At 31.9% G+C, this 16,328-nt stretch overlaps 1 protein-coding gene across 27 annotated transcripts in view; it reads left to right on the forward strand.

The window, feature by feature from the left end:
• RAP1GDS1 (Rap1 GTPase-GDP dissociation stimulator 1) overlaps positions 1 to 16,328 on the forward strand; it is a 147,841-nt gene that overhangs the window by 99,176 nt on the left and 32,337 nt on the right. For 18 of the 27 annotated variants that reach the window (XM_081596229.1, XM_081596285.1, XM_081596220.1 and 15 more), the window contains exons 5-6: positions 1,006 to 1,152; positions 13,668 to 13,796. In XM_081596229.1, coding sequence (XP_081452355.1) covers positions 1,006 to 1,152; positions 13,668 to 13,796 — 276 coding nt within the window. Of the gene's footprint in view, positions 1 to 311; positions 359 to 1,005; positions 1,153 to 13,667; positions 13,797 to 16,328 lie in introns of all 27 variants that reach the window. The other 9 variants (XM_081596167.1, XM_081596240.1, XM_081596186.1 and 6 more) reach the window with 2 other exon arrangements.

Below are 16,328 nucleotides of genomic sequence, written 5' to 3' on the forward strand. Positions count from 1 at the left end.
GTAATATATTTCACTAGCAATTTTATTGTGTATTGCAGCTATCATATTTTAGAGTTTTTGGATTGAGTAAAACATATCGCTAAAACTAATTTTTCACTTTTTATGTTTTTAATATGGCTACTTGTAAATTTAAATTATATATTTGGTTCACATTTGTGGCTCTCATTTTTATTGTATGAACTATTCTAGAGTCTATCATATTTTATATAAGGAAGTCAGATTTAGAAAGACATATTCTTTCTTTCATCTCTTTCTAATTCTGTGTTCAAGGTTTGTAAAAGTATTTTAAAGTGATTTCTATGTTCCGACAGTTAAATGATATCTCTTCTATATGATGTTGATGTACACATAGCAGAAGGTATGTTTGACCATTTGACCATTGATTGTAATGTTTAAGTGTATTGGTGTGTTCTTGAATGGAGAGAATAAGGAAAAATGAAATGCAAACTACTAAGAATTAAAAAAGGAAACATGCATATGTACTATAGAAAATGCCAGTAAAAAAAACCCTGTTACTAATCTGTAGGAATTACATGTTGTAATCTAGAGTTATGCTGTACTGCAGATGGTTGTCTTTGATAGTAACTGACTTTGAAACCACTGAGAGAAAGATTATATTTAGTGGTTTCCAAGCTGAGAAAAAAATTCCAATCAAATTTTAGTTCTGGTTTTTTTCCTCTTGCACAGAGTTGTCATTTGTGAAAGAGAAGGCAAAAAATTTCACGTCAGTCATAAATTCTTAGGACCCAGAAAAGTTCTTTAAATTCCTATATGATACCAATGAGAATAATCTTTTTTCTCCTAAAAAGTGATTGCCTCTTCCCCATTCCACCCCCATTTCCATGTTTATTTGTTTTGTTTTGCTTTCCAAGAAGACATTTAATGCCCTACTTTGGTTTGTTTTCTGCTTACTAAATAAGGAATAACTCTGTTATGTTTTGTATTTGAAATTTTAAGGTACATTTCTTTTTTCTTTTATTTTTAATTTGACTCTTTGTTTTACAGATGAGGGCAGAAATGCAGTTGACCAAGCAGGTGGTGCACAGATTGTAGTTGACCATTTAAGGTCACTGTGCAGTAAAACAGATCCCGCCAGTGAGAAGCTCTTGACTGTCTTTTGTGGCATGCTGATGAACTATAGCAATGAGAATGGTAAACAAAATTGAAAACTTGCTTTATCTGTGGGGGAGAAATTAAAAATCATCATTAGTATACACTAAAAATATTGAGAAAAATTATGAACAAAGCATTCATATTAATAAGTAGCATATAAAATTAGTAACTAGCCAACATTAAATTACAATGTTTCAAAAATTCAGAATGGTCTAATTTACTAAATGGGACTAATTGTTGAAGGGTTGTCCATGTTAATCAATACCAAAATCAAGAAACAAAATAATGGTATGGTTTGTGATTTCTTGCTATGAACATTTTAAAAATATACAATGTTAAAATAGCTTTTTGTTTATTACTTTATATTAATACTAGGAGCAACTTTAGAACATAAACACTGTCTATATAAATAAAATTATTTTCTCTAGATACTAAATTTACTTGTAATAGTAAAAAAATATATATAATGAAATCTGGCCTTAGAAAAATAAAATTCAGAGCAATTGCAGATATTTAATTTTAGAAATTTAATAAGTACTTGTAAACAGAAGTTTCTTGTCTCTGTAAAACATTCTTAGAACCCAGCAACAAATGATATGTCAATTTTCAGAGAGCCTACATGGTTGTGGTTAAACAAACAAAAACAATGAAGTCTTCTTCACCATACTTTTAAATATCACAAAAAAATCATCTGTCTTCTTCTATGAATTACTGCATGGATCAAACACTCAACTTCTGGTGTGTTCCTAGAATTAATACAAATAAGGTCTTTTTGTGACTTATTTCGTCATGATATTTTAAGTCTCTTGCAGATACACATTTACTTGTATACTGAACACATAATTGTGTCCTTTCTCATGTTCTAGAAACATGGGGGTCTTTAGGTATATTTGTTATTTCTTCATTAGTCCAAAGAAATATTCTGAATAATAAAAAAAAAAAAAAAGGTAAACATTGATGACAAATGACTACTGACATTTGACCGTGGTGTTAGTGACAACAGCAAACAGTGGGGACTATAGCCCTTTTCCCGTTGAAAGAGGAGAGCTACTGCTCTCCTCTAGCCAGTTGTTTCTGTGTGGCAATTTGGCCAACTACTGCCAAATCTTTTCATTTGGTGGTAGGAGGAAACTAAAAAACTAACTTTTTTGTGACCTCTCTTTTTAAATGTTGGATTACATTTGCTTCTTTAGCACTGTACAGGCTAAACAGAATGTGTCCTCAAGTCACATCCTTCCAAGAAACATTGGTTTTAAACTTATGAATTAAAACTATCCATTATAATGATAATAAGTAGTTCTTATTCATTAAATGGCTTGCCTGTCAAACTTGAACGGATAACAGATGTAGTCTTTATAGGGTCAGTTTCCACTCTTTTTTCTTACTCTCTGGTGGGTTTACTTTTGAAAAGAAAATGTCCTAAACATATTAATAGGTAAAGCAGAAATGCAGAATCTGGATAATGTACAAAATGAATAGCCAGTTCCTAAAGAATTGAAATTTGATCATAATACACAGGTATCTGAATTGCATTAAGAAATCATTGGCCAGTTGTTCATGTCACTTCCTTTTCCTTCCGTTTCATTTAAGCTTGGATATCTGCAAAAGTGGGACAAGAGCTAAGTGGGAAAATGGTTTAGAAAGATATAAATGAAAGAAACTAGTAAAATTATTATGACAGCTTTGGCTGTAAAAGAATTAGTCGTGTTATGCACCTAAACTCGCTGTTTATCCTTTGAGGAAGCTGTTCAAAAATCTGCACAAAAGCATATCAAATAGCCAAAATGGTCTTCAGAAACATCACTCATTCTAATCTGAAGGAGATTGTGATTCTCTCTATTAATTAGGGTATTACACTGTATAGGAGAATGTACTGAGAAGGTAATGTTAACAACACGCAGAATGCATGGTCTGAACACCTGATATATTTCTTTTGTGAACATTGTTACCCATCCCACACACCCCCCACCCCCAGGCGTGCAAGTATTCCCAGGAAATAACTTAGATATTTTGGAAAGCTATATTAATTTTTCTTATTTTGGAGCAGTGATGTTTTTATTCCTTTCTTCTGAAAGCTGCAGCTTGAATGCACTTTTAAAAACTTATTAGGTAAAATAGAAATAGAGTTACCTTTAGTATTTTAAAAGAAGAAATACCAAACTTGTAACAATTCCTTCACTTTCTTCTACATTTGTCTATCATGGGAATCAAAGTTTGTGAAGTATTTCTTTTTCTTCATAATGCTCTTTAACTTAAATTATATCCTTTTTTGTTTGTATAATTATTCAGCATCTTTGTTGTATCCATTATTACTATTTTCTTTAACATATGTTTAATACTTTCCAACTTAATTTTAGATCTTGGACAAGATCAGATCATTTAGTATTGATCCCGTCTACCTGGAGAGCGTTTTGAAACTCAGGAGGCACTTTTTATTAGAACTGATAAATGAAATTCCTTTTTGTGTGTATTTGCTATTGAATTTCAGTACACAAGCCTCTGCTGGTTTCTGAGTAGAATAGTTGAGCGATAAATACCTCCTTGTTACTCTAACAGAAAAATTAACTCTACCCTCAGGCCCAGTAACTTGTCTCCTTAGTAGTTAGGAGGTACTCTTCAGCTTCATAGTTAAAAGTTTTTTAAATACGAAGATAAGAAAGTACTGAAATGGTCACAGAGACTCACCAACATAGTTTCTCTAGTGAGAACATTTTCAGATTGTTAGTCTTAAAGGTGGCTTGACATCAGGCTGAGACTGGATATCTCGATTCCTGTCCTTTTAGTGGACAACTCTGAGCATTTCAGATCTTGGAATACATTAAATAGGAAATCAAGTTTCCCAAACACATGCAGGAAAGATACATAATGAAAACACTCAGTAAAGTCATTTTTATATCCTTTGATAAAGGTGTATAAAACTCAAGGTTCATGAGCTCTAAAACTTTAGAAACTGCTAAGACTTTTAAGCTAAAAACTAGATATATTCTTTTGTTTCCCCACTAGTGAAGCAACTAAAACTTTTTATATTCAGACAATTAAGTGTAGACTATCTGAATAGAAAAAGTTATTACTTAGCTAGAAAAGTTGTATCAATTATATTGCTAAATGAAATCATATTTAAATAAAATAACATGAATAAAACTTTTTGTTTAGTGAAAATCATTTCAAATTTTTCCTTTTTGAAAAAGTCATACCTGTTTTTCACGTGGTGAGAAAGAACTTCCGTTTTGTGGCCTTCCAAAATATTCTGAATATCTGACTGTTGTGGTTAGAGAAAATCGTGTTGACAATTTGACATTCAGTTTGAGGAAATGTGAACTGTATTTTCTTTATGTAGTTGTAACTTTAAAGTTTTAGTTATTATATAAACCAGAACTCAAACTTATTATTGTAGGTATTTTTAATCTAATTAGTTTCTTGGATATTTTTTTTCTTAGCTTTGGTTACCCAGTGCCAAAACATTGCACTGAAGATTGAAAATTTTGTTCAGATATCCAGCTGTTTTCAAATACAACACCATTTTGGTATATAGTAGGAGTTTGGAAAATATTTATATAATAGATTGACTTTTCTGGGTGCTTTATATTGTCTAAATTCTTTTAATCAGCAAAATCAATGATTGGAAGAAAAATATGTTGCTGGTATGCATTTTCTTCATAAGTTAGGACCATTATAAACTCTTGCTTATCACATTAGTTTATATTTGCTGTTACATCCATGGCAGTAGGAGAAAGTGGCATTGAAAACAAGCTGACAGTAATAGTACCAGATCTGTGGTTAATAATTTACCGTAGGTGATCCACAGACTTGACAAATCTGCATATGTATACTTGAAAGTTGATTGCAGCTTGAATAGAAATAAACCACTTATCTAAAGCAAAGCACCGTAATAATTTAGCACCTTATTGCGTAATCTATGGATGGCCACCATTTTTATTATATTACAAGTAACCATGGTAACCAATATACATTTCTTGGAAAACTCCGTAACTGAGAGTTTAAGTCTGTCTTAGTACACTTATGCTACTAACATAAAATATAGGGAAAGATCTGTAATAACTCTAAGAAAAATTATTAATGATATTAAGCATTAAAGCAAATACTAGAAGTTACTTTTTTTATATAACCTATGCTGTCAGAGAAAAAAGTAGAAGAAATAAGCATGTCATCAGGAAAGGAGAAGTTAGTTTTCTTCTAAAGTGACTAATATGCACAGTCTATGATAGGCTTCTTCATGTGACAACCGGTATCATATATATATAACACATATATGTGTGTATGTGTATAATTTTTACAAATAGAGCTGATTTTTCTGTGATATCTTAATAATTCCTTGTTACTGAAAGAGTTAATTTCTCTTTTATGTTTCCTGAAATCTCTCTAGCATACTCTCATGATAATGTATTTGCCATGTGGACTTACAATAACTGAACTATGTTTGGAGGGAGGCCCTCTGTGTGATTTAAGAAGTGCATTTCTTGGAATGTCAGAGCCTAAAAATTGAATTTAATTATTAAGCCCAGTACTTAAATTCAGTTGTTTAAAATGGGCTTGTAAAGTATATCTTCTCTCCTCTAATTTAAACAGCACTTAATATGTAGTTAGTATTAGCTACTACTTTCATTTCAACCAGCGGTTTCTCAATTCTAATAATACTTTTCACTTTTGTAATGAACTCAGCCCGACTAACTTGGCTTAATTGATTTTTATTCTTACTTAAAATAGGAAGAATAGAAATTAATAAGGAATAATCCTGATTAAAAAACTAAAAATGCACTTTGGCCTGAACCTCTTGTTTATGTTTTGGTATTACTTTATTATAGGTAAGAGAGAATGCTTCCTAGATGTTAGATGCTTAGAGAATGATTTGTTTTGCATGAATGAGGAACTAGTTTCAAAATTTACTTACTGTGGGTATAAGCTAATTAATAACTCCACAAATTTTCTAAACACTAAAAACTTTCTGGCTAACTTAAAGGGGAAAAGACAAAACAGTGTATCTTTGCAATTTATTGTCTTTTTTCTTAATTATATTAATTTTCCTATATATAGTTTTCATTTTACCTTCTGTTCTTTTTTTTCTCTTTTTAAAACAGCATGAGAGATGTACTTTTAAGTTTTATCTATTGAAACTCAGTTTGTCAAATTACTCTAGTAAGTTGAGGTGCATGAAAGACTTATATTAGAATTCTTTATTTGCTAATTGCTGTTCTCTTTGTAAAAATTTCAGAATTTTCATTGTTTGACCAACAGAGCTTTCTAATCATTCTGAAGCAGGTGACATTCATGAAGTTCTGCTACAAGTAATGTCATTTTAAATAAATTGTTTTATTGAAGGACAGAACAGTTAATTGTTCTTGTGCCTTAACTGTTCTTGTTCTGCTAATTCTGCCTATTAAATTTGACCAATTAGAGTATTAGCTCTTCGTCATAATCCTCCTAAACTGTTACTCTAATAATGCTGTTATTTAATGGACAGATTCTGAATTATGTTTGGGGTTTCTCATTCTCTAACATGTAAAAACATGTATAAAAGGTGACTAATAAGATGTTGTTGAATATCACTTTTGAGAATGCCCTCATAGTGAAAATTTAAGGTGGCAGTCGGCTTTCTGATTTTAACTCATCCTCATAAGATGTAAAGAATTCTCAAATTGGACTTTCTCTTGAAAGATTCATGGCTGGAATAGAATTAATTAACTAAAAATAAAAAAACTAGCATTTACTTTTTGTTGTAAACTCTGAAGAGAATAGATGATAAAATCTCTGTTATTCTGCCCTGATTTAATTTTTACATTTATATAGCTTTCACTATCATTAGTTATTGCCACATTTTAATATTGCAATATAAATACACATTTCCACTTCAGCTGGTAGAATTTCAGCACAGGACGCACATTGGGAGATTTTTATGTGAAATGTTTATCTGTATTTGAAAGTGCACATTTAGATAGTGAAGGTAAAACTGAAAGACCAGGCCTTGTTTTTATTATTTATATTACACTAGTTGAAATATGATGGTATCAAACACATGATCATTGACTATGCACAAATTTGTTGGTGCCAGAGATGACACAGACATAAACATTCTTGTTTGACAGAGCTGTGGCAAAAGTCAGAGATATATATAATGGATTTTGGTCAAATATCAGCTCATCTTTAATGTAGACCACTTGAAATAATTCATTCAGCAAGAAACTTAGGGCAGAAAAGTATCATATGTAAACTAACTTGTATGAAAATTAGCACCTATTTTCTAACTACAAATAAAATCTAGTTAACAGCAAACTGCCTATATTTTATTTACTGAAAAATAAATTTAATTGAAAAACATTTACTAGAAAGAAGTCAGAAATCTTTGGCTTATGTAGATATTTCTTAACACAGTTTGTGTGTTGCAAATAACTTTTATGTAACTTTTAAGTGTAAAAACTTAATCATAGTTATTCTCTAGGGTAACTACTATTATTTGTTTTGTTGTTATTGTTAAAACTAAAGCATTCTTTTGTAAAACAGAGTTTTTATGTTTTTAAACACATAGGATTGCAAGATATATGTGTTGTCTGTAAATTAGCCTCGCAGCTCAATTGGCTGTACAAAATTTAATCTTAAATTTATACATACTGTAGATATGGCCTTTCAGCCATGCCATACAAGAGCCAAGACTGAATATTTTTCTCTCAATTAAGAGCTACTTAAGCAATAGCTGACTGTAGTCCTCTTGTGAAAAACAAACAACTTTAACCTTTAAAAGACCAGTTTATTTCTGAGATAAAAGCATGGAATTTTCTTAATCAGAGTAGATGTATCTGTAGGAATCTACTTTGTAACAATTCATTATAACAATAGGTGATCTGTAGTAAGTAATTTAACCTGAAGTGAGTCTAGGGAAAAAATTACCTACTAGATTAAGACATAATCATTCTAGATGTCATTGGATTGAGAACAGTAAATGAACAGGCCTCTTAAGAATAATAAAATATTTTTCCTTTCTCTTGTGATTTGCTTTGAGGTTTTCCATTGTTATTGTTGTTTTTACATTATACTCACTCATGTAATTTTGTCATTTATCTCTAGAACTTTTACAGAAGGGAAATTTTGCTCTGTAGAGACTCTTTTAGTTTCAGAACTTAGAAAGAAACTTTTCATTTTTTATTGTTAACTTTCAGAAAGTATGAAATGTGTAAATGTATTATTTTTAAGCCTCTAGTACTCTAAAATACTAATGAATCTTGATTCTTTTTTTTTTCCCCTTTATAATTGCTGATTATCATTGAGATATTTAACCTGGGGCTTAAATTATAGAGGTATTCTCTATGCAAACATAACATGAAATGCATGTTTTGAGTAAACAGAAATTTCAAAATTGATTTGAAGTTAATTTTAAACAATTGTAAATACTTTTGATTTTATTTGCTCAGCATTAGATTTAGAATAAAAATTCTTCCCTTTCCTGATCAATCAACAAAAAGATATTAGGTAATAAGTTTAACTGAAATCAGGAAGTCTTTACTTGTACCTGCACATGTGTATGTATAAAGTTTTTAACCGCAGACCATCCTCTTGGTTGCTGTGTTTAAGTCAGTTTACTTTTCAACATGATGGTAGACCTACAACTTGCTTCAACTTACAAATTATACTGCACTGTTACATCATATCTAATTTTTACTTTATATATATATATTTTGGGAACTATAGATGTGCCATTAGTAAAGGGCAATTTTTTTTGTTCTTTATTATACCCAAAAGATTTTTATCCAACTCATCAGGATTTATATTTCCTTGTTTTTATTGTTTCCACTGTATATAATTAGACTATAGATGTGGTTTTTGTGCAAGCCTATAAATAGGACTGTTGTACTGTTTATACTATGAATACTATACATACCAAATCTATATACTAATGTAGAGACTATGTATTTTGAATTGTCTATGTTTGTGTGTTACTTTGACACAGTTTCATCATTATGTCCTATTAATCAGCTTAATAATTTTATAACATTGTAAGGACCTTTTCTTAGGAATAAGATAAACATGTGTTATCTTCTTTAAAAACCTATAATTGATCCACATAACTTCAGTTGAGTTACTAGAATTCTTGGCATACTTTTCTGGACCTATAGTCTATACCAATGTTTGAAACATTGAACTGAAAACTCAGGGGGAAAAAGGTTCTTCAACTTGAGATCTTCTCTCCAGATCTCCATTCTTTGGAGTTTCCATGTGTGTGTGACCTGAAGAACTTGGAACCATTGAAATTCAAATGTAGGTAGGTAAGTGTTCACACCAGCGCATGTGTTGATTGCCTTATATATCTCTTTGTATATGCATCTGTATTGCACCCCCTCAGTGCCTTTCTTCCTCTTCCTCCCCATAGATCATGCAGGGCCTGTGTCATCTTGATACTATGTAATTTCGTAATTCTGTATTTTGGTCAGTATTTGTCTGTGATGTGTGTCAGGAGCAATTTTTAAAAGTCTTCAGACGTTATGACATTGTCCTGTCTAAAGACTGTCTTTCACACACATATGTGTTTGCTATGTATGGGCCTGGGTTGCATTCTTGTGAACTGTATTTGTTGAGCTCTGACATTCTTTTGGAGTTGCTGGTATTCATTGAAGGATGCGATAAGTCTCAGTCTTGAATTGTGTCTCTTATTCTCTCAAATGTATCTAGAGAATGTGAACTGGTTCTGAGGATTTCTTCCAGTTAGTCTTTAATTTATGTCATTTCCCTGATACCGTTCACAACAGCATGAGTGTTAGCCATGTCCTTTGAAGTCTATTTACAGCTTTCTTTGGGCAATAAGAAAAAGTGATTCAACTTAATCATTTGCTTCCAGCAATAAGAAGTAATACTAATTTATTCCACACAAACAGGAGCTCTACTTAACCCTCAAAAGAACTATGTATTGTTAACATAGTAAGTTGTAACTGAAATAGGCAAACAGATCTAATCATGGAATATTCTCCTAGACTTAAGTAGAATATCTACTCATATAAGCAAAATGAGGTGTTCTGGTGCTTAATTAATGTTATTTCACTCAAAATATCTAAGCACCAGTATCTAGGATTCCTACCGTGCTTTTAATTTTAATTTTTTTCTTCTGTCACATCTGCCAAGCATATCATGAATTTTAGATCTCTTTTCTATGTTTTTCCCCCCAGTTCCTATAAAAATTAGGTAATCCATTGGCAGTGGTTCTTAAAATTTTGATCTCAGGGCTCTTTTAGACACTTAAAAATTACCAAAGATCTCAAAGAATTTTTGTTTATATATATGAGTTATATCTATCAATATTATATTGGAAATTAAAATGAAGACATTTTAAAAATTATTTAGTACTACACTTTCAAATAATAAAAACCCATTATAGGTCAACATAAATAGCATCTTTTTATGAAAAAATAAGTTAAATTTCTTTGATTCCTGTAAAGAATAGCATTTATTTTACTGTGAATGTGTGATGTTAAGAATATAGTGACTACTAATACATTTTGGTGCCATTGACTGGGTTCGTACTAATGCCCCAGCAGTTTTACTCACTACTGTTTTTGTGCCATCAATGGAAATGTCAGCACAGTGAAAAAGGCAAATCAAATCTTGGTATTTTTATGAAAGTAATTTTGACCTGGTGATCCTCTGAAAGGGTTTTGGGGACTCCACTTTGAGAACTGTGTTCCAGGATGCCTGCCTATCTTGGGATAAAAATTTGTATCAGCCTGTTTAAGTAAAGATATTTCCCTCTTCTGGGCCTCCATTAATAAAGGAGAATGACTTGCCTGCAATTAGCATGAACAGATTTTAGAATTATTTGACTGTAATTTTTGTTTTAGTTACCTTCATAGAAATGGATATAAAAGAAGGGCACCCAAGTGGTTTAAAATGAGGCCTGTCCATTGGATGATTATATATTTTTTCTCTTTACTTGTGTGTGGTATGTGTGTTGTATGTGAATACACAATTAATTTGGCTCCTGGGTAGCTTGAAAACACATTTTCATGAAGCAATGTGATTTTCATGAATTATGGCAATTTATACCATATGCCATTGGACTATGCTACTTTTTCTGCTTCTCGACCACAATTTCAAATATTGCTGCTTCAATTTGTATGTCACAGATTGTATGAAACTCTGTAATGTTTCTTTCTTTTTTTTCTGGCCCTCTAATCCCTGGAACCAAAATCCGTAATGTTGTAAAAGTGGTCAAAGAAAGTGGTAGAGATGCCAAGTTCAGAAAACATGAAGAGTATTATTTAAGTGGCATTCTTTTAGCTCCTTCCTATATTTTGTTATTCCTCTAATGTCCCTGGACTGTTGGATTTTCAGTTTGTACCAACAGTACTGAGGGGGTGTGTGATGCTTACATATATGCAGACATATAGTGGAGTTTGACTCACTCAATGCATGCGCTAGTGCTCACGCTTACATACCTGAGATTTAATGATTTAACAGCTATGCAGTATTTGAAGAGGTAGTCAAAATGAATAAATAAATAAAGTTAAAAATATTGCTAAAGAACAAGGATCTGCAGAGGTGATCCAATAATAAGGCACTCTATCAACTGGTAAGTAACCAAAATAATTTCTAACTTGGAAAACTTCTTGGTGCATGATCTTTATAAATACTATAACCAAAATACAAATATTCTGCCAGTATAACATATAGGTATATTATACGATAATTGGCGTAATACTATAGGTATAATAGGCGATTTGCCTGTAAGATAATGTAAATGTTGTGAGTCATTCGTTAATTACTGAATTGTATAGTTAGAAAAAATAATTAGCATCAGAAGCATAAAAACGAATCATTTAATTGAATACATTCTTTTATATATATGTCCTTTTAGAACAGACTTCATAATTCCACTGCAAAATTTGAAATTGTTTTAGACTATTTGAACTTTCAATGTAAACTTCGTCTCAGGATTTGTTTTTTATTCTTATTTTGGTAATAAGCCTCTTTCTAGTATAGATGACCCCCCCAACTGAGCCAGATAATATCCATAATTACCATCAGTTTTCAGGGCCGACAAGCCTCCGTTGGCTATCTCTTCATATTTGATTCTAAAAGCAGGAAAAATTAACTACACAGACCTCTAGGCAAGTAATCAATTGGCATGTGAGACAGCTCAACCTTACCTTTATATTCTTTCTGATAGTCACCCAACCATCTCCTTATCTATAGGTTAAGAACTATGTTGTTGTTATGGTTTAGTCATTAAGTCCTGTCTGATTCTTTGCAACTCCTTGGTCTGTAGCCCTCAAGGCTCCTCTGCCAAGGGGATTCCCCAGGCAAGAATGCTGGAGTGGGCTGCCATGTCCTTCTCCAGGGGATCTTCCCAATCCAGGGATCCAACCCGCATCTCCTGCATTGGCAGGCAGATTCTTTACCACTGAGCCACCAGGGAAGTTAAGAACTCTGAAGAGTGGTAAAGAGATTAGTACACAAACTCCATCAAGGGATGCATGCTATGAGGAAAATGTGTTTTGTAAGAAACAGATTCTTATCTTTAGATAAAAAAATACATAAAAAAAATTGGAGAAAATTATTAACTTGAAAATGGCATATAATTTTTAAAAGGAAAAGAAAAAAATTTTGAAAGTTTTCCTCTATCTTTAGATGAACTAGTTATTAGTAGTGATAGTGTTTTGCATAGGCATATGAGTGTCTTTCTTCTTACCTTATTCTTAGAGGCAGTACTTTTGGTTTTCATTTTGGTTTATTTATCTTCAACTACAGGTATTCTATTATCATTGTTCATGAAGAGCCATTGTGAAAATCCGGGGCATATTAAGTACTTTAAAATCAATTAGTTAGAAAATGAAGGCAAGCAATGATAACAAAGCCATATTGACTTCTTTACCTCTCAAGCCAAATCTTCCTTTTTTTCCTAAGATGATTGTCACTATTATTAAATAAAACTTTGAAAAGAGAAATATTTTAAGTAACCAGATTTTTTCCTTGTTAAAACTTTCCTTCCTAACAGTCATCAAAGAACACTCTGCTGCAAATAAATAATAATTTGAGTGTGTTATATGTTTTTCATTCTTTATTATGAAGCAACTGTTTCTAAGGGGTTCTAAGACTTTTATCTTCTTAGTCTTTATTAAAGTTGCTTTTTTCTTATGCTTTTCATATACTCTGTGACTTCCTGTAATGCAAATGTTACTTTGTCTAACCTTTTAACTTAAAAACCAATGGTAATGTTTAATTGTTTATGTATTTTAAAACCTACTTAGTAAAGGTATAAGACTATTAAAAAAAAAAACTGGTGATTTGACATATTACTTGAATTATTGTCATTTCTGAATTTCTTTGAAAATTTCATTGAAAAGTTTCAAAATTCAATTCCTTTGAACTAATGTCTTAAACATTTTCAAGACTTATGAGTGAACTTAACCTTGCTTTACCGTAATTGAAATAGTACGAAATAGTATTGTGTTTGCAGTAGGGAGTATAGAGGTTTTTTCTTCTTACTAATGTCCATTTAATATGTAAACACTTTTTTTGTGTTTTGTTTTCTTGTTTGTTTGTTTGTTTTTTAACAGATTCCCTTCAAGCTCAGCTTATCAACATGGGTGTTATTCCTACCTTAGTTAAATTACTGGGCATCCACTGCCAAAATGCAGCTCTTACAGAAATGTGTCTTGTTGCATTTGGCAATTTAGCAGAACTTGGTAAGTCCTAGACATGAAAATGTAATTATTCATAACTGATTAATATACTTATAATACATTTTTCTTTAGATGTTAACCTGGAAATCCATTTAGATTCTTTAGTTTATTATTTTGAAGCATCATAGATACATTATTTCAGTGTTAAAGTGTAGATCCAATTACATCTTAGGATTATATTGTTTATAATTGGAGCTAAGAAATTTATGTGTTTTTGTTCACTAAAGATATAGCTTAAAGATAAAACAGAAAATAAATGAATGCAGTCTAGTTCAGGATTGGGGACAGAAAAGGAATGTGCAGCCCTTTTTATTGTCTTTGATTCCTAGTTTATGTGCGCACATTATTATTCTATATTCACAATTATAGGATGAATTCAGTTTTAAAGTTTGCATGCTTATAAACATTATAGATTAAGCAGAATGAGATTTCCCCCTTTTTGTTTCACTTCGCAGTCTTTTATAAATAAACTTGTCTGCTTAAAATATTAGTATTTTGGGGGGTAGGTAGAAATGTTAGGATGAAAATCTGCACTTTTACTCCCTTCTGGAAACCAACTAAAACTACAGTAAAAAGATTGTTTTTTTTAATGAAAAACCATCAAGGAAAGGGGGGAGGGAAAACAAACAAAAGGGATGATACAAAAACTTCTTAGAATCTGGAAAGAAAAGAAGCAGTAACTCACTTAGCAAAACTTTGAAATTTGAATCCTGAATTGGAAAGCCAAGAACTAACCAATTTGTTCTTTGGTATCTTCAAAAGGTTCAGGATTTAGTGGCATCAAGAGTTTCTTCTTTTCCTTCCCACTCTGGTAACTGGCCTTCCCATCTAAGCAGAAGACGGTTTTCTCTCTGGAGAGACTCAAAGTAGAGGGGTTAGTAGACTGGGGACAGCAGACTGATAAGAGGTACCAGAGTACCATTCTGAAAATAGTGAAAGTAGGTATGCTGAATTATCCCGTTTGTTCTCTAGAATATGGACTTAAAGATAACTTATGTTGGAGTTCTTCTACACAGAGCCTTCAGATATACAGGGAATCTTACAAGGCCACTCATAAATCCTAATCAATTTTTAAATCCCAGTTCTTAATCGCTGGCAGACAACTAGAAAAGTGAGGACAGCCTCTAACATGGGAAATAATGAAATTAAAAAAAGTAACTTGGAGGAAATAGAAACTACGCAGGGTCGGGGTGGGGTGGGGGGGACTCTAATATGCTCAAGTGGAAAAATACTGTAAGCATGAAACTATAACAGGATGCTATTTTTAAAGAAAAAGGAACAGCGAGAAAGCTAGAACAGCTAAAATGAAAGACAGTAAAAATGTGTAGAGAAATATTTACAGAAGTAAAGCAAAAAGCAAGGGTATGGAAAATAGAAGAGAGTATATAGATAGAGGATCAGTCCAAGAGTTCTAGAAAGAGATAAATAGGAAAAAAAAAGCTGAATAAACCCAAGTGTCACAGAACTAAAATATATATTTCTCTAGATAGGAAGAATCTTATCAAATGACAGCCTAGTGGATGAAATTAGGCCCCCAGATCATGGCACATCAATGTGAAATTTTAGAATAATGGAGACAAAGAGAACATTTTATAGAATTCCAGAGAGAGAGAGGAAGGAAAAAAGTTACATAGAAAAGATTGTGAATCAGTAGACATCAGATGTATCAAAACAACACTGGTAATCAGAAGAAAATGGAATGTTTTAAGACTATATAGGAATCAGGAGCCAAGAGATTCAACAGGAAAATAGAAGTTTCTAGTAGTATGGTAACATGACAGCCCCAAATGTCTTGTTTTCAAAGAGCAACCAGTCCAGATTGGGGAAACTCTTACACGAAATGAAGTTAATTGAGCACCTAAAGAGAATGTGCTTATTAAGAAAAAAATCAGGCAACTGATGGAGAGTTCGGAGTTGAATTAATAAGTACATTGAAAGCTAAGTAAATGAGAAAAAAAAGTAATTCCAAGGAAATAAAAGTAACTCCAAGCCACATGAAACAGTATTATTGAAACACTAATTATTTCAAACCAAAATTACAATATAATTACATTGTGAAGATGTAGGTTATTGTGGAGACAGGAAAAAGAGAAAGCTAGTGCTTCACCTTTCATAGTGGAAGGTCAATCAAAAATACCTAAACCTAAAAAAGCAAAAATTGTCAATATAAAATGTCATTTAAAGATTTGGAGGTAAATACCAGTGAATTAGCTAAAAGAGCTTTATGTGCTTGTTTTTGAAGAAGAAATGGGAAAAGGAGACTGTATTCTGCCGGTAATATAAGTATTAGAACTAACTCTTTAAACTCATATATAATTTTGTTAAAAAATAAACCCTTAAGGGGGGACTTCCCTGGCTGTCCAGTAGTTAAGACTTTGCCTTCTGATGCAGAGGGTGTGGGTTCAGCTCCTGGCTGGGGAGCTGAGACCCCACATGCCTCACAGCCAAAGAAACAAAACATAAAACAGGAGCAGTGTTGTAACAAATTCAATAAAGACTTTTTAAAAAATGGTCCACATCAAAAAAAAAAATCTT

The sequence above is a fragment of the Giraffa tippelskirchi genome, chromosome 1, assembly GCF_054371585.1.
Source record: "Giraffa tippelskirchi isolate mGirTip1 chromosome 1, T2T-mGirTip1v1.2.pri, whole genome shotgun sequence".
In the NCBI taxonomy this organism is placed as follows: Eukaryota; Metazoa; Chordata; class Mammalia; order Artiodactyla; family Giraffidae; genus Giraffa; species Giraffa tippelskirchi.